The 18,700-nt window shown below is 41.6% G+C and overlaps 1 protein-coding gene across 18 annotated transcripts in view; it reads left to right on the forward strand.

The window, feature by feature from the left end:
- Positions 1 to 18,700, forward strand: part of JAKMIP3 (Janus kinase and microtubule interacting protein 3) — a 125,893-nt gene that overhangs the window by 81,906 nt on the left and 25,287 nt on the right. For 11 of the 18 annotated variants that reach the window (XM_081007143.1, XM_081007129.1, XM_081007146.1 and 8 more), the window contains 15 exons: positions 17 to 148; positions 570 to 605; positions 1,316 to 1,375; positions 2,302 to 2,430; positions 3,008 to 3,136; positions 6,329 to 6,412; positions 7,460 to 7,522; positions 7,755 to 7,853; positions 10,629 to 10,727; positions 10,831 to 10,890; positions 12,243 to 12,308; positions 14,194 to 14,262; positions 14,356 to 14,433; positions 16,646 to 16,849; positions 17,387 to 17,452. In XM_081007143.1, coding sequence (XP_080863269.1) covers positions 17 to 148; positions 570 to 605; positions 1,316 to 1,375; positions 2,302 to 2,430; positions 3,008 to 3,136; positions 6,329 to 6,412; positions 7,460 to 7,522; positions 7,755 to 7,853; positions 10,629 to 10,727; positions 10,831 to 10,890; positions 12,243 to 12,308; positions 14,194 to 14,262; positions 14,356 to 14,433; positions 16,646 to 16,849; positions 17,387 to 17,452 — 1,374 coding nt within the window. The remainder of the gene's footprint in view (positions 1 to 16; positions 149 to 569; positions 606 to 1,315; positions 1,376 to 2,301; positions 2,431 to 3,007; positions 3,137 to 6,328; positions 6,413 to 7,459; positions 7,523 to 7,754; positions 7,854 to 10,628; positions 10,728 to 10,830; positions 10,891 to 12,242; positions 12,309 to 14,193; positions 14,263 to 14,355; positions 14,434 to 16,645; positions 16,850 to 17,386; positions 17,453 to 18,700) is intronic. The other 7 variants (XM_081007144.1, XM_081007140.1, XM_081007130.1 and 4 more) reach the window with 2 other exon arrangements.

Raw genomic sequence — 18,700 nt, forward strand, 5'->3', positions numbered from 1 at the left:
TGTTCTGTTTCTTTAGAGACAAAGGGTGAGAACAATAAGGAGACCAAGCTCTTTAAACGACCTTGATCAGAGTCAAGATGAAAGAGAAGTCGAATTTCTGAGATTGCAAATCATAGAGCAGCAAAATATCATAGATGAACTTTCAAAGGTAAAGGAAGACTTCACTGCAATCCTTCTGTAATTGCCATGTGGCCTGGCACTGCGTGGACCTAGCTTCACTCTCTGGGGACAACCCCTGGGACTTGTGTGGGGAACTGAGAAGTCATCACTTAGAAATATGAAAGGGGTGGGGGTGGCCTCTCAGATGTATCTGGGCAGAGAAAGGCCCAAGGTCACCCAGTGAGTTTCATGGCTGGGTGAGGAATTGAGCCTTGGTCTCCCAGGGGTTGACCCTCTAGTCTAACCAGTACCTCATAATGACTCTTGAATAATAAACATACACGTATTATTATGTAATATATAGAGCTGGTTGCACAAGTTAAAAAAAAAAAAGTATTGTGATATTTTGCTAAAGAAAATGAGACAAGTGTCCTTTCATATAACAAGTTTTCCTAATTCTTTTAAACTAGACACTAGAAACTGCTGGCTATGTGAAGAGCGTAATAGTAAGTAGCATATGGGTTTCATTTTGCTTTTCATGTGTGCTTATGTGAACTCTCCATTGAATTGTACAGTGAGGTTGTTATGTTTAATGGCTTCATACGTTAATATAAAAGATATTCTGGTTAGTGTGTGTGTGTGTGTGTGTGTGTGTGTGTGTGTGTGTACACAGGCGGTGACCATTTCGCACGAGGGTTTTGTTCCTGGCCCCCACGCATATCCACTGGGTGCATATAAGCACACCCCACCCCGTTCTGCCCCATTCCACCTGCCCTTCCCTGCCCTCTTTTCTCCCTGCCCCCATTCCTCCCCCATTCTGGAGATCAAGCATCAATTGGATGCGCCTAAAATGATCACCACTTGAGAATATATATATATATATATATATATATATATATATATTCAGGGACTAGTTTTAGTGCAAGGTTATTTCATCACAGATACCAGCCAAAGAATTTTGTCCTTAGATCAGGTGCTTGAAAGTGAAGCTGTGCTTCTTAAAGTTCGCAAATCATATTTTTATTATTATCACTGTCCTTTGATTTGTATTCTGATTTGCCTCACAGATTACCTGTGCAATTTAAATGCCCTGTTCTATTCCAATTTCACACTTTCCATAAATATAACGGTATAAGAGACTGACAAGTTCTTAGATGAATTGTATTCAATCCCAGTTTGTGGATCTCTAACACATGCATTTTGCTTCTGCTTGCAGGAGCGGGATAAGCTTCTAAGGTATAGGAAACAAAGGAAGAAATTCGCAAAATTTCCCAAGGTAAGAGACTAAGTGGGAAACTATGTATTATTTCAATACATATATAATGATACTTAAAGAGCCTTTATGGAGTAAGCCAACTGTGACCATCGGCTATTATAATCCCTTTTAGCTCACTGCCTATTCAGACCTCTTCTTTTAGCTGATCTGCCTATTGGGCTCCCTTTCTTGTCATCCCTCTGCCTCCTTGCCTCTGCCTTTTTCAAATAGGCTCATTTCCCTCACAGCCACTTACTTTGTCAACAGGACAAAGGACTGACCTGTCCCCTCTCTGCAGTTAGAATGCCCATGGCTGATAGGACATTGCCAGTCCCCCCCCCCCATACAGATCAAAGATGAAGATTATTGCAATGAGTTATGGTGGTGTATTTAATTTATGTAAGGTTTTTACAGCCTTTGTTGATGATCAGGAAATGGAATTAACCATGGGGTTGTATCCAGTGAAATTTTCCTGTTAGTGCAAGGACTTTCAGCTGTACTACAATACTTTCTCTCCCTCTTCTCTTCCTGCTTGTCCCCCCGGGGCCTCCTAAATCTGTTATGGGGGTTTCTCCAACTCTCCAGAGCAGGTGGAGGGGTGTAGGGAGAGGAGAGGAGAGGGAAAGGACTTCCCATCATGCAGGAGGACATCCTTGCGCTAATGAGATGCCTTCATTGGATACAGCCCAAAGATGCTACTTGATGGGTAATAAGTGTTTACTGTGATGCATCATTCTCCTGGAGGAGCTTCTCATAAATTACTATATATCAAGAAAATGAAAAAGAGATGATATTTGCTCATATTATTCAAACAGGAAGTCTTCACGTCAAAATTCATATAGGAAGGAAGTCTAGTTATCTTGTATTGTAAGATCTGCTTGATTTAATATGGAAAGATATGTTTGTATTGTTCAGTGGCCTGCACTTACACATTGTCATTTGGTCAGAAGCCAGTGGTGGAGACATTTTTCGGGTATGATGAAGAAGCTTCCCTTGAGTCTGATGGCTCTTCTATCTCATATCAAACTGACCGAACAGATCAAACACCCTGCACACCGGATGATGACTTGGAAGAGGTAATTGTCACACATTGTCCAGTGGTTTGGGTACTACTACTACTACTAGCTTGTGTCCAACTACATTATACTCAGAGAATAGACCAAGTGATGTTGATGGACCTAAGTTAATCACTAATAATACGTTTCTCAAAACTGTAGCTTATTACTACTAATAGAGGTCCTCTTTAACCTGGGGAAAAATCTGAAACGAGAACATGGAATCTTTTATTCCCTTATATTTGGTGTAAGGGTTGATTTGCATCAGATGTACTGGACGCTAGCTCAAAAATGGTTATGCCATAATCAGTTTGTTAGTCTTTTAAGATGCTACAGGACCATTTCTTATGGTTATGTTTCCTTGGTTTGTTCACATGGATTTGATAGTAGCATAGATATTGCACAAACTCAAATGGTTAAGCCCATAAGAAACGTAGAATAGTTTTGTGTAAATCTTGTCAAAATGTTCTATCCTAGAGGAGAGTTGACTGTCTGTAAAGGCCGTTTATGAATTCCATTGGGTTTTTTTCTCAGGAGAATTATATTCATAGTTCAATCTGGCATTTCCTTTTTTTAAATTATTGTTGTTGCGCTTTAGGGCATGGCCAAAGAAGAAACAGAACTGAGATTCCGGCAGCTGACGATGGAATACCAGGCCTTACAGAGGGCATATGCTCTGCTGCAAGAGCAGGTTGGAGGAACGTTGGATGCAGAACGAGAAGTTAAGGTCTAAATGGCTTATATTACATGAAAATAAAGGCTTGTAACTATATAATATTTCCTGCTAGTCTAACCCTTATAACAGAGGTACTCGATCCTTTCTGGGTGAGAAATAATGGATATCCTATAGTTCAGAGGTGGAGAAATGCATCCCTCCAGACACTTGTTGGACTTGAACTGCCATCAGCCCCACAGGTTTCCCATCCCTGCTTAAGGTTAAGACAATTTATGATCGCTTACCTGAGCAAAGACTCTGAAAAAAGTATAGATGACATGTATATTTTAATGTTTAGGGACGCGGGTGGCGCTGTGGGTAAAACCTCAGTGCCTAGGGCTTGCCGATCGCATGGTCAGCGGTTCGAATCCCCGCGGCAGGGTGAGCTCCCGTCTTTCGGTCCCAGCTCCTGCCCACCTAGCAGTTCGAAAGCACCCTTAAGTGCAAGTAGATAAATAGGGACCGCTTTATAGCGGGAAGGTAAACAGCGTTTCCGTGTGCTGCGCTGGTGCCGGCTCGCCAGAGCAGCTTCGTCACGCTGGCCACGTGACCCGGAAGTGTCTCTGGACAGCGCTGGCCCCCGGCTTCTTAAGTGAGATGGGCGCACAACCCTAGAGTCGGACACGACTGGCCCGTACGGGCAGGGGTACCTTTACCTTTACCTATATGTTAATGTTACCTTATCACTGTGGGGACCACTGCAGAGCAGTTCCTTTCACTCAAGTAATGTCCAAAGTCATATGGGAGGTGTCCATGGTGCTGTTCCTCTCTGCATATCAGCATTTCATCAATTTCTGAAGAATAATAATGATAATTTATGAGAAGGCGATGCCGTTAGGGAAAGGAATTCAGTTGTCAACTCACCCTACAAGACTTCAGACTATTACTGGAACAGCACAGGGAGGGAAATACCCTACAGCAGCAGCCATATCACTAATGTAGCAATGGAAAGGAACCTTAGCTTCATAAAGTATTATTTGTGGTACGTTATTATTATTCACTAGGTATCCATAAACTGTCCAGAACAGGGCAGGGGAACCTGTAGTGGACCCCAACTCCCACGAGTCCCAGTTAGTATAGCCAGTGCTCAGGGATGATGGGAGTTGCAGTCCAACCACCCTGATCTAGAATTACAATCCATCAAGAGCAGCCATGACTATAGTCATGTTCAGATGCTCTTTTTCTGGATTAAATCAACATGTGAGCAGAGAGAGAAGGGATGAATGTGCTTGTGTTGCCCCTATGCATATCTGCGTAGAAATAAGCCCCACTGAATGCAATGATTCACTACTTTCAGTGGGACTTAAATCTTATACAAGTGTTCCTTTTCTGATTTGAGCCTATATGTGAGAAGGGAGAGTAGGGCTGAGTGCAATAGGTCCACCCTCTTGCACCCTCCATGAACAGGATGGTGACAATCTACAGTGTGGACCCTGCTGCAGTTGGGTAGGTTCCCCTCATGATGTAGAACACCAAATGCAGTGGGACTTGCCTAATTCATTGTGCTGTTAAGTTGCATTTCTTTCAATGAGAGTGAGTCCTGATTAACTTGAGATAAATTGGCACCTTAAAAAACTTAAGGCAGACCCTGTTTTCAGGTTTGTGGTCTTAACTAGAATAGTAGGAACATGTGGGAACTACAAGGAAGAAGTACCCATATTAAGGGGGACAACCATCCAAGCTAAAGGTAGAAGCCATATAGTGACAAGGTGAAATGATGTCTGGGTAGAAAGCTGAAGTGCAGAAAGTTGAGAAACAGCTTAAAATGAGTTTCAGTGTGCTCCTCATTTTCATTCTTCCACTTTACCCCACTCCCTTCTTTTAGTTATCAGTGATAAATTATTTTCGGGGAGGTTTTCCTGGGCAGAAAGTTGTTTAATGTGACTCCGATCTGCTGTGAATTCATAATGTGCCTACGAAACCATCTCAAATACTAAACTCAACTTTATGGTCTCTCAAATCAGTCACATTGTCCACTCTTGTGCTGAAGGAATAGATTGCTGAGAAACCACATCTAGCACATTTTTATTTTCATGCTTCTCGTCAGCTTAAAAAAAATGATATATGAAAAAAAACATTGCCGTTGAATGCCATTACTATGGAAATCTGTTAGCAATATCCTTGAATATAAAATGCTCACAAGCCTTTACTAAGATTACGTATTCACAGGTTTACACTTGTAAAAGAGATGCATTTCCTTACAAGTATCTGAATATTTAAATTGTGTTTTGCCTTCTTTGAGCACACCTTGCAAGTAACAATACCTTTTACCACAGATGGGAAACTTGTGATCCTCCAGATGTTGGTAGACTCCAGCTGCTATCATCCCAGACCATTGGCTGACACTGATGGGAGTTGGAGTCCAACAGTACCCGGAAAGTCAAAGGGTTTTGCATCTCTGTCTTATACATATGTCTACAGCAGTATACATTCTCACCTATTACTATATAATTGGGGGGTGGGGCTGCTCCCTCCTACCCTAGCCCAGACTTCTTTTTATTGAGAACCAATTGCATCCCAGGAGGCATAGAACACAACATAGACAGGTGATTGAAATGCACTGTTTGAAAAATCAGCTTGAAAGTTGTAATATGATTTAGTCTGGGGAGAAATTGACCATGGATCATAGAATCATAGAATCATAGAGTTGGAAGAGACCACAAGGGCCATCGAGTCCAACCCCCTGCCAAGCAGGAAACACCATCAGAGCACTCCTGACATATGGTCGTCAGGATATCCAATACTTCATGCTCAACACAAGACCACTTCTTAAATCAGTATCCCCACCTCAAAAGTATGTTTTCATTTAAAGTCCACTGTTGGGCAAGACCTTTAGGACAAACCAAAAAGTTGAAAAAATGTGGCAAGTTTTCCAGTTCACCAGAACTTTTTCAGGCAAGATGGTACACACAGCATGAGATGCTGAGACAAGGGAAATTAGAAAGAAATACACCCCTAAAGTACCCAGATTAGGCTGGCTATTGCAGCCTTGAGGTCAGCTTGTAGACTCAGTTCCAAGATGGAAATTACTGGCTTTCATAATGTGTGAACCAACTACCTGCAAATTGCAGCTCAAATTGTCCGAGTTCATGGATCAGCATTTGGGTGTTATTGTGCAATCCTGGGCTATTCAGATGGGTAGAACTGCATTGTCCTTGATAGCTATCAGAGAAAGTTTGACGTTTCTTCAATCCCATCCTACAGACTCGTGAGCAGCTTCAAGCAGAAATCCACAGATCCCAGGCTCAGATAGATGACCTAGAAAAGGCACTTGCGGAGCAAGGACAGGTAATAAATGCATCGTATCAAATGCATTATAGCAGTCCAGTATTCAGTACATGTTTAGCTATGTGCAAATACATCCACCCTCATGTATTCCTTGGCCTGCAGCCTTCTTCATTCAACGTTTTCCTTTTAAGAGTTTGAGAAAATTGTTCTTGTAATCAGTCCTGACAGATTTTCTCAAGGCCTCCAAGCCACAGTCCAGGCACCTTCTAGGTCCTTTCTTGGGCTGATTTACTGGAATAAGTTTAACTCCAAGATTTACTTCTACAAGTCTGGCTTCGATTGGGTTATATATTTTGAGGGCAGCTCAATATTTAATCTCTTGCACCTAGGTTTGAGGTCCTAATCTACCAGACTCTCCACAATTCTCTGGTTTTGGCAGGTTTATTACTTAACTGTGGTAGTATACATTGCAGGGGCTTTCCCTATCCTTCATTCTGGCTTTTTGGCACTTCTGATCCTCTCCCTATGTGTTGAGCGTATAATTAATCTAACGGAAGGCTCCAAAAACAAGGATGATAAAGCACTCCAGAAATAGTTTGTTTCACTGCTGCACTTCTCAAGAGAGGCAGCCTACGTGCTATTTAAAAAGTGCCTTGACTCAACACAGTCAGGAAGCCAATGTCCTGCTCACAATTCTCTCCTGGGAAATCATATGTCTTCTATTGATTTCTGCCCGTGGCTGTGTTCACATGTAAGCATGTAGACATGAATGTGCTGGCTCCTGGGGAGAGCACTGAAGCCACTTTGCTCCTCTTCAGTCCTTTCAGCTTAGCGCAGCAGCTAAGCCAAGGTTCTCAGCTCCAAGATTTGTTTTTGGCTTCAGTTCCTGGTTAAGGAGGAAAGAATTTAGTCGTGTTAAGATGACATGGTAAACTAAACTTTGGCTCAGTTGCTGCACCATGCTGAGCTAAGAGGCCCAGGGACAAGCAAAGCAGCTGTGAGTTCCTCCTCTCCTATCTTGGTAACCATTGGATGAACCAAGCCAGTGTTAGGAATTGAATATTGCCAGTGTTTTTTCAGTAATATTAATGTGTTTTTTCCCCCAAGGATATGAAGTGGATTGAAGAAAAACAAGCATTATACCGAAGAAATCAAGAACTTGTAGAAAAGGTACATTTTTGGACACTTCTATTCAGAGAATAAAAATCCAATACTTACATGCAAAAGTGTAATCAAAGATTAATAATAAAGAACATTTGCATCATATGTGAACTAAAAGGGAGTTTAATGGACTAGGTGTGTATTAGTTTTCATTAGAACAAGAAAAGATGGTATTTTCTCATGAAGTACGTAATACTTTATGTATGTAATATCATAAAGAGTAATCTCTTTGCTTTTCCAGATAAAACAGATGGAGGTAGAAGAGGCTCGGTTAAAGCATGATGTTCAGGATGCTAAAGATCAAAACGAACTCTTGGAATTTAGGATATTAGAACTGGAAGTGAGTATGGGCCACAGAGCCTTTCCAGTTTGCTTTGTCGTAATGAGAGGTGGGTATGCATAACTGTAAATCGGCAACAAACACCAGTGTAACTACAGTGAGTTCTTTCATGAAGCAAGAGTGACAGATCTGTGCTGCATGTCAGCGGCAATCACACTTTTAACAACTTGGTGGCAAATATTACAGAACATCTGCCTTTGTGCCGAGTCAGATGGCATCGCAGTGTCAGAAGAGCTTTGGAGATAATATACAAGTAACTAATGCATGTCAAGCATCACTTCCATCATGCTCTCCCTTGGTCGGTCCTGCACCACCCTTTGCTACATCTGCAGATGTAATAGTAGTGACTTGCTGAAATGCAGCACCATGAATGATAGTGTGAGTCTGCTCAACATGCAAGCTGAACACCCCCTGGTTGTGACATGATGCTACTGCAGTGATCCTTTTAATCAAAACCCCAGGCTGTGTGCACAATATACATTAATGTGGCATTTCCCACCCACCCCAAATAATTATAGGAACTGCAGTTTTCGAAGAGTGCTGAGAATTGTAGCTTTGTGAAGGGTGAACTACAGTTTCCAGGTTTCTTGTGGTGAAGGCATGTGCTTTAAATGTGTGGTATGCCTGCAGCCAAAGCCGACCATTCTCTAGCTCTACAGCAACATGCTGAAATCTTAGCCTGTTTAATAATGCCTTATGATGTGGAAAAGTACTGTTCAAACCTTCAGAAGTGTGGGTAAAAATAGTGATAGTTCAGTTATAAAGAGCGCATAAGCAGACAAAGGGAAATGGAGGTTAGATGGACAAAGAAACAAAGCCATGTTAACTGTTGGTCCTGGATCATACAGCTTATTATTTATAGTATTTTATAGTCTGGGTTTTGGGGGGATTTTTCTATTTAAAATTGTTTTTATTTGCTAGTTTTTAAATATCATCTGCACTGTATATTGAATTGTTGTACATTGACAACAGCCCTTGACTCTTTGTTGTTTTAGAGTCTGGCTCCTTACTATAATCTACTTTGAGATGTTTTATATATAGGAAGTGATCTGTATGTTTACTAAATAAATTAACCCAACGCAGATGCTTTGTGGACTCCGCACATCAACAGGATGCAATATTCACCTGCATTATCTTAATTAGAAAGTGTAGGAAGATATTAAAAACACCATACTTCTTTTATACTAGGAGAAAAAATATAACATTGAAAAGTTTAAAGGGGTGCTAAATGGTAGAAAAATGCATGTTTTGCATACAAAAGTTCCAAGGTTTAATCATGGGCATTTCCAGTTCAAAAGAGCAAGTAGCAGCTCTTGGAAAATACCTTTGTCTAGGTCCCTTGAGGGGAGATGGAAGGATCTGCCAATTTTGATTCTTTCCATTTCTCATTTTCCCAATCTTAAATTCAGTTTTCCATGTTTTGCAGCCATTTCTGGTTTGTTTTTTAAAAACTTTATGAAAATTCAGCGGCATTTTAGTGAAAATTTCTCTGAATAAAATTTCACCTAATGTATACGTTGTTTTTTTTTTTTTTTTTTTGCTAGCAATTTCCCCTGATATCATTTTTATGCTTACTTTCTCCTTTACCCCCTAGCATATGCATTTTTGTGAACATTTTGTTCCGTTGAATTTTTTCATCGCAAAATTCAGATAGGTGCAACTTTTGAAGGATAGCTGTGTTTTGGTTCACATATTGTTTCAGAAAGTGTGAGTTTGATAGATTTAGCTTTAAATACACAGTGAATCAAATTTCTCTGCCATCCATACTGGAGAGGCACTGCTAGTCAGAGTAGAATACTGGGCTTGACAAACAAATCGTATCATCAGGTATAGTGCCACTTCCAAAGGCCTTGTCTCTCCCTAGCAGCCCAGAATTGAATTTATGTCACATATTTCTCTATTATGCTTCCCATCACCACTGTGCATGCACAGTGTTGAATGACTGGTAAGGAACAGTCCATTTGTTTGTGCACTTCTGACAGAGCAGAGTGACCAAGACACTCCTTAAGCCCATATTAGCTAAGGTGCTTCTCTACATATGTTAGTTGAGGACCAGGCAACTTCCAGAATATTTTTGCAAAATAATGACTGGAGACAAAAAGTCAAGAGTTTTGGGAGTTCCATTAAAATATATATAGAAACTCAAATTTGTGTTTTTTTATTACTGAAAATGCAATGGATGAGATGCTTGGATTTCCCCGTTTGTCATTGCATATTCTCGCTATCCAACTTTTGCTGTATGCCCGAGTTTCAGAAACTCCGAGAAGGAGTTTCTTAGATTAAAGGTTCTGCAATGAGCAATCATTTTTTGCCTGTACCATTTATACACCACATTTGTACTATTACATCACACCATCACACCTCTTAGATCATGGGTAGGCAAACTAACGCTCAGGGGCCTGATCCGGCCCAATTGCCTTCTAAATCTGTCCCGCGGACGGTCCGGGAATCAGCATGAGTCGAATGTGTGCTTTTATTTAAAATGCATCTCTGGGTTATTTGTGCGGCATAGGAATTCATTCATTTTTCTTTCTTTCAAAATATAGTCCAGCCCCCCTACAAGGTCTAAGGGAAAGTGGACCGGCTCTTGCTGAAAAAGTTTGCTGACCCCGCCTTAGATATATCTCAAAGTAGCCAATGCTTCTCCTTCTATACAGATTCCAAATGATTGACAGTCACTCTCTTACATATTTGGCTTAAGTATGGTTTATATTTATGAAAGCTCATTCTTAATTAAGCTGATGAGAAAGCAACACAGTTTTGGTTTGATTACAGGAGCGAGAGAGAAGATCTCCAGCTATCAATTTTCATCACATTCCTTTTACTGAAGGGAAAAGCCCTCTCCAGGTCTACTGTGAGGCAGAAGGAGTAACAGTAAGTCATTCTTGTTTTCTTTTTTCTGTGTTACTGCTTCATCTCAACAAAGCATTGTGCATTTTTCTGATATTCTGTGCCTTGTGTACCTCTCTCTTGTTAGGACATACTAGTAGCAGAGTTGATGAAAAAATTGGACATTTTAGGGGATAACGCCGTAAGTGTATGTTCATTTAATACATTGTGCATGTTCCTACTAGTATGTTTTGTCCTTTTGTCCAGATAGCATTAAATAACCTCAAGCATCTTTTAATTAGCATCCATTTTTTAAAAAATGCTTTTCTTACATTTTGTTTGGGACAAGTCAATACAGGTCAATATTTGCATGCCCTTTGCTATTATATGCCAATAAGGTCCTTTATGTTTTTTCCCCACACCACCTTAATGTTGGCTATTTAATTTTACGCTACTTTTCTTAAAAAAAGCAAAATCAATTCATGAGTGGGCACGCGCTTTCTATTTCCCCCTAACGCTTTCCCGGTCTTTGCTTTTTGCTTCTTTTGACAAGTATTTTAATAATTTTGAGAATTTCACTCTGTCAAACAGAATAGAGCCTAAGGTGAACTAAATTTAAATTTCTTTAAAAAATGGTACAAAATTGTGCTACATAAATTCTTATTTCCTGGTCAAACTCTTTAGCTTACTACTGATCCTGTGCAAGTTACAAGTGAATTCTGCTGGACTGCTTGTTGGTTTATTTGATGATCCGCACAAAGATGGAGCCTGGCTGATTTCATCACTCCCATTGAAATCAGTGGGATTTAAAAGCACTGGCATTTGCATCTTTGTCATTTGCTGTCTATTTCAGGAGTTGCTGGCACCATGGGGAAGGGCCACTCCACCTACAGCAGCATTGCTGCTACTTACTGGGGGCGGGGGCAAGGCAGTGGTAAGCTTGGGGCTGTGTAGGCACACCAGTGCAAATGCTGGACTGGCTCCACTCGCGCAACTGCATGCTGCCAACCCTTCTGCTACTCTGCCCTGCCCTCGTGCCATCCCTGAAAGTGGGAGCAGTGGCACAACACCACCCACTACTGCTGGCTTCTTCTGTACATCATGCTTGTAGATCTGAGTTGCAGTTCTCTTCTGTATACTTACGATTTCTCTAAAGGAGCAGTGTAGAAGACTTTGGCTATGTGTAGAACCTCCCTGTGTGCAAAAAAAAAGTGCTCTTTGGGAAGCAGGTCTAGGTCATGTGAGGCATGGAGCTGCTGTATCTCCATAAGTCTTTTTCCTTTTGCTCCATAATATCTAGGTCAGAGAGTGGGGACCTGTGGCCCTCCAGGTGTTGTGGGACACAATTCCCATCTCATCCCTGATCCTTGTCCTTCCTGGCTGGGGCTGGTAGGAACTGAGTCTGACAACAGGTTCTCCCTAATTGATCTAGGAAAACACAGCGTGCAATGTGATGCCACCATGCCAAGAGCTGCTCTGCTCTCCTGACATAATTTGGCTATGGCAAAAAGATGAAAAGGCCTGTGCTCTGATGACAATTCTGTTTTGTTCTTGCTGCAGAACCTAACGAATGACGAGCAAGTAGTTGTTATACAAGCGCGGACTGTTTTGACACTGGCCGAAAAGGTAATGAACATGGTTCCCCCATCCCATTCTGAGACCTATTCAGTGAGCACTTTCTCTGGTATAGCACAGTCATGATCAGTGGGAGTATAGTGGTAGGGCTGGTATTTTCCGACTCCTCGTCCACCCTGCATTCAAAGCTGTTTCTAAGATGAGGAATGCTTCCATACAGGTTTATTGTGAAATTGGTACTTTTCACACATGCAGGTTTTTTGCAGCACCCACAATGTTATTGGCCTAAAAATGCTAGCTTTGTTCATGCCCCCCCCCCATTTAATTCAGATTTACCCTTTCTGGGGGAAATCAAATAAGTAAAAAAACAAAAACAAACAACAACAGCCCTGGTACCAATGCCCAATATGCAGTATGTCAACAATTCATTTGAAAATTAAGGAAGCACCCCTGGACTACACATTACTTAGTAGATGCTGATTGAAATGGCCCCCATGCATTTCTCTTCCCCATGCCACCACCAGAACATGTAGAATAGTGCATCAGAAGGCAATTTCTTCCCTCAAGGTGAAGCATTTTTATACTAGCACTACAATGTGTAGCACATATATTGGGACACTCTTGTTCTCGAAGAAGAGCTACAGAGAATCATAGACATGTAGAGTTGGAAGGGATCTTGAGGGTCCAACCCCTGGCAATCCAGAAATCTTGCCTACAGCTGTCCCTGGGTGGGCCCAAATTACCAACCTTCTGGTTCACAGTCAGACGCAGATGGTGCTGAGATGATGCCCCTAGGGCGGCCATTGCAATTGGCACCTGCATGATTAAGGCAACAGTAAGCTAAAGAATAAGGGACGCAGGTGGCGCTGTCGGTTAAACCACAGAGCCTAGGGCTTGCTGATCAGAAGGTTGGTGGTTCAAATCCCTGCGACAAGGTGAGCTCCCGTTGCTCGGTCCCTGCTCCTTCCAACCTAGCAATTCAAAAGCACGTCAAAGTGCAAGTAGATAAATAGGTACCGCTCCTGTGGGAAGGTAAACAGCGTTCCCGTGCGCTGCTCTGGTTCGCCAGAAGTGGCTTTGTCATGCTGGCCACATGACCCGGAAGCTGTACGCTGACTCCCTTGGCCAATAAAGCGAGATGAGTGCTGCAACCCCAGAGTCGTCCGAGACTGGACCTAATGGTCAGGGGTCACTTTACCTTTACCTTTTAAGCTAAAGAATACCTTATGAATTGGTTAACGTTGTAAAGGGTCATTTCCATTTGAATGCTATTCCTTAGAAATGTCTATGACAGTTGAATTTATACAAGTGGGACCTGTAACGAACGGGCACAGTGTGGAGTACTCCTGTTCATTGCGCCAGCTTTCAGGGCACTCCACTGCATTCACACACACCCCTCCAATTTCTGTTCCCCTATCTTATACAGATATTCAGCATTCTTTGGCCATGAGCATGCTCAGTTCTTGTGAGTTGATTTCATGTTCTCCAAAGCATGCTGATAGCTCTCTTTTGTCCTTGGTAGCCCCATTTTGACTACATAGCTGTCATAACTCAGCACTTCATTTTGCTGTTCATAATGCCCTATGGGCAGCAGTCTTAAGCACGGTCAAGACAAGGGGTAGGGATCTTTTTTCAGAACAATGGCCACATGCTCACCCTGACAATCTGAGGTTCCACACTTCTGTTCAACAGCAAATGCAATACTCAGAATATCCTCATTGCATTCTTGGTAATCATTACCATACTCAAGGAACTAGTTGATCATTTTGTTGTCTTTTGTTTGTGGTTTATAAGCTAGCAATATACTGGAACATCTTTGTTTTGTGTCTAATTGATCAGTAATATGAGAGCAATAATAAAAGAGAACTTCTGACAACTACTCATTTGTCAAATCTGCATATCTGACTCGGATTTTTTTCTCATCATGTCTATGTAGTGGCTGCAGCAGATAGAAGTAACAGAATCAGCTCTACAGCAGAAGATGATAGATCTAGAAAACGAAAAGGTAATACAAGAACTTATACAAAAAATTAAAAATGAATCCCACATAGCACATAGAAAAATAGCCAGTATAACCGAAATCTCTTTCCATCTTTAGGAACTATTTAGTAAACAAAAAGGATATTTGGATGATGAACTTGATTACAGGAAGCAGTCCTTAGACCAAGCACATAAGGTAAGTTGAATTCTTGGGATATTCAAGCAATCTGAATGAGAGTGACCATTCCATATTCCATCGGCTGATAGAAGCCTTTTAGTTAAAACTGAGTTGAAGAACAGATGTTATAGACTTGGTTTCATGACTTAATGGAGTATTTCATCCAAAATAAGTCCTAGTTACTCTCTGATTGTGCCATGAATCTTCAAAGAAAGATTATGATCGACTTAGTCAGCACTAGGGAATACAGGATACTCCTTTAACAAACTACTCTTTGTTTTAGGAACTGCATTGCTGCTACAATTTCTCTTAAGAAAAATACCGGAGTTTGAACTAAGGCAGTTTGCAAATGCCCTTTCGTGTTAAGAAGAGACAGTGATTCTGAGTACATGGTGAAAGAGATCATGAGAGGTGGTTTGGTACAAAAAGCAGGAAGGGGTTTCCCCCCCTGGCATTAAGACAAAATGAAAGGGAAAGTTTTCCATACTTAATTTCTTCCACTCTGCTTTCAAAGGTACAAAAGCTGGATCAGTAAGAATGTTGGCAACAAGAAGTTTATCGCTGCAAGCCTGAGAAGTGTCCATTGAAAGACATATCTGAGGGACATAACATAGCTGATTAACCCTCTGTGTTCCCTCTTTCTAGCACAGAGACTCAGGTTATCATGCTTCTACATTATTATGCACACATAACAATATATCAGGGATTATGAACTGATGTGTGAAATGAAAGCTCCCTGCAGACTTTGCCTAACACACAGAAGGGATTTCTGCATTATCTTAGACAGGGCAACACCACAGAGCATTCTCTATATTATTGTCGGAGATGTGGCAGAAATATGGAAATCATTTCATATCAAACACATTCCACCCACACCTTTAAAAGTGAGAGGAAGAGGCTTATCCAGAATACTCCGAGGACTTTTATTCCTCACGAATAAAAGGCTCTCCCTGCTATCTATGCGTATTCCAGTGAAACTATCTAGTGGGTGGTGGCTGGTGACAAGCAGTCATGGAGGCATTTGTTGTTTTCTAGGACCTAGTGCTGCTTGTTCAACAATGCATGTCCATTTAAATAAAAATAGAATGATTAGGAGTTTAACTGGAAGTACTCAATTTAGGCAGACATGGCACCACCCAACTACCCACCACTCTTGCACAGCTATATCAGCAGCAAAGTAAGACTTTGATGTGCAAAATGGGTCTCCTTCTTGCACTCAGACACTATGTTCTCTCCAGAGCTCCCCCCCTAATTCCATTGAATTTATTGCTGTTGTTGTCATTTCATTTATGAATCTCCTTTTTCATAATATGTCTCAAGATGATCTGCAATGATAAAATAAAATAAATAATCAGTGGAAGTAGTTTTTAAACAGTACAGAACTGCCCCCCAAAACAGGTTTTAAAACAATAGAAAGTGAACATTTAAGGCAGAGACCTTTTCACCTTGCTGGAAAAGCTTGTTGAAACAAAAATGGCCTATGTTGTTTCCACAAAGCACAAACAGTGCGTGCCTGGGTATGCTGTTCCACAGAACAGGGGCAGCCGCACTGAAAACTCTGCCCCAGGTTTCTGTGGAGTGGACTTCTGATCTCTTTGGAGCCTTGAGAAGAAGCTTTCTGACAAACCACAGTAACCTACTGGGTATAAAGGGGTAAGGGGGTTTCTCAATTAACTTGGACCTGAGCTGCATATGTTTGTGCCTTCCATGTCAGTACCAACACCTTGAACTTGACCTGGTATCAGACTGGCGGCCAGTGCAATTCCTTCAAGCAAGGCGTGATATGCTGGTGGTGGTTTGCCCTCACAAGCAATCTGTCCACCATGTTTTGCACTAGCTATTGAAATCTCCCTCTTCACCACACCTTACACAATGGATATTTCAGACCCACTCTCATTCTAGACTCAGGGTACTTCCAAACGGGGGCTTAATACTGCACAAAGGACTTTCAGTTATTAGAAAAAAAGGGTTTTGGCAGCTGGTTTTCTTTTAAAAAAAACTTAGCAGATTTTCCACAGAAAGGGCAAAACCAGATTAAATTCGTTATGAACAGGTTCTGATATTTGGGTGACGATGATATTGTATGAGGTGAATAAAAACTGGCTTTTGTAACACAATAAGCATCCACAGCAAAGGAATAAAAGGTAAAAAGCCACACAGCAAGCATCGCAAGAGTGTAATGCAAATAACAAGCCTCACAGTGAACAAATCATTTTCCCTTTTCATTTAGCACATTTTAGAATTGGAAGCCATGCTTTACGATGCCCTGCAGCAGGAAGCGGGAGCCAAAATGTCCGAAATCCTCTCAGAAGACGAAAGAGAGAAGCTGAAGAATGCTGTGGAACAATGGAAGCGTCAGGTGATGAGTGAGCTCCGTGAAAGGGATGCCCAGATCCTCCGTGAACGAATGGAGCACATTCAGCATGCGCAACAGGTATGCTTTGGGCAGGAGGAAATGCTCCAATGCTTCTGAATTCCCCTTGCTGGAAACCATAGGAGAGGAGAGTGCCATTGAGCTTGTGTCCAGCTTGCAGGTTTCCCACAGGCATCTGGGTGGCCACAGGTTGCTGGACTAGATGGGCCCATTGGCCAGATCCAACAGGACTTTTCTTATGTTCCTATGTTGAAGAAGCTCCCTCAAGCAGAGGAAAACCTGTGAAAAAGGTGCACTGGCTTTTCATTGCACCCGAGTTTCTTCCGCACTGTTATTCTAAACCATGATACAGCAACAAGTCAGGATCAAGTTACCTGAAAAACTCTCTGCAGCCACAGACCTGTAAGTTCATTCATGTGAACCAAGGCTCTGGAGGTATTGTGAAATTTATCAGAATTTTGTACATATCCAAGGAATCAGAGATGTCTGCATCACAACCCCTAGCTAAGCCCCTTCCCGAAGTGTTTGAAAAGTTGTTCAGGTTAAAATGTTACTCTCCAGAATGGTAGTATTCATGCAGAATTTTACTTTTCACAGAGAATTAAAGAGCTAGAAGAAAGAATTGAAGCTCAAAAAAGACAAATAAAGGAATTAGAAGAAAAGGTATGTATAGTAATGACAACCCTGAAATACGTGAATGATAAGGTGTGCCTATTGCAGTAGGATTTGTATATAACTATTTGCAACAGCCTCATGTAATGCTAGTCATTTTCCAAATGATCTTGTTGGACGGAGGAATTGCCTTGATCATTACCTGCTCAGTCACAAGTGTTATTAAGAACATTCATACGGGGTTGTAGAAAAGCGATAGTTTCTTACTCAATTGGCATTTTGGCTTCTGGAAGTCAAATCATGATTCTTCAAGCATAAATATGTTTCCATATAATATATTTCATTTTAGTTTATGTATGTTACAGCCAGCATGGGGTAGTAGTTATGGTATTGGCCTAGGACTTGGGATTGTTCTTGTTGTTGTTTAGTCATTTAGTCGTGTCCGACTCTTCGTGACCCCATGGTCCAGAGCACTCCAGGCACTCCAGGCCTCCCGCAGTTTGGTCAAACTCATGCTGGTAGCTTCGAGAACACTGTCCCATCATCTCATCCTCTGTCATCCCCTACTCCTTGTGTCCTATGGTTTAAATCCCCACTCAGACATGGAGCTCCCTGGGTGACCTTGGGGCAGTCAATCTCTCTCAGCCTAATCAACCTCTGTTGATTAGGACTGTTGTCAAGCTAAAATGGGGTGGTGCTAGTTGTGGTGGGAAGAACTCTGTATGCCACACTGAGTTCCTTGGAGGAAATGCAGGATATTCATATAATGAAATTCCCAGAATTCCTTTAAATATGTAGGGTGGATGCGGCCTCAGGGAAAGAACAGGTAGGAAGGCAACAGCCTGGAGACAATGGGCTATATCCAATGTAGCACTACGTTGAAGCCATTTAGTGGTATGCTTGTTCCACTGGCAAAGTGTTTGGTGCCAGAGGAACATGGCTGCACAAGAGGACATAAGAGCAGCCCTTACCCATCCCACCTGTCAAATCTGGCCCACAGGGAGTAAAAGAGATAAGGTTCTGGCCTGCCAGGCATTTCCCCTGCTGTGTAGGATTAACAAAAGTTAAAGGAGTTCTGTATTCAACTTGCAGTAGCACCAAGGGACTCACGTTCTGGTCATGATGCAACATTCACGAGTTAGTGAATTTTATTTTGAGAAAAAATAAGAAGCAATGAAAAGGGCAAGGAATATGCACGTGTGAGAATGGGCCCCAGTAAATTCAGTGAAGCTTACTTCTGAACAGACATTTACAGGACTGTATCGTTAAAAATATAACTGTGCTATCCAGATACTAGAC

The sequence above is a fragment of the Podarcis pityusensis genome, assembly GCF_964106645.2.
Source record: "Podarcis pityusensis genome assembly, chromosome: 5".
Taxonomy (NCBI): Eukaryota; Metazoa; Chordata; class Lepidosauria; order Squamata; family Lacertidae; genus Podarcis; species Podarcis pityusensis.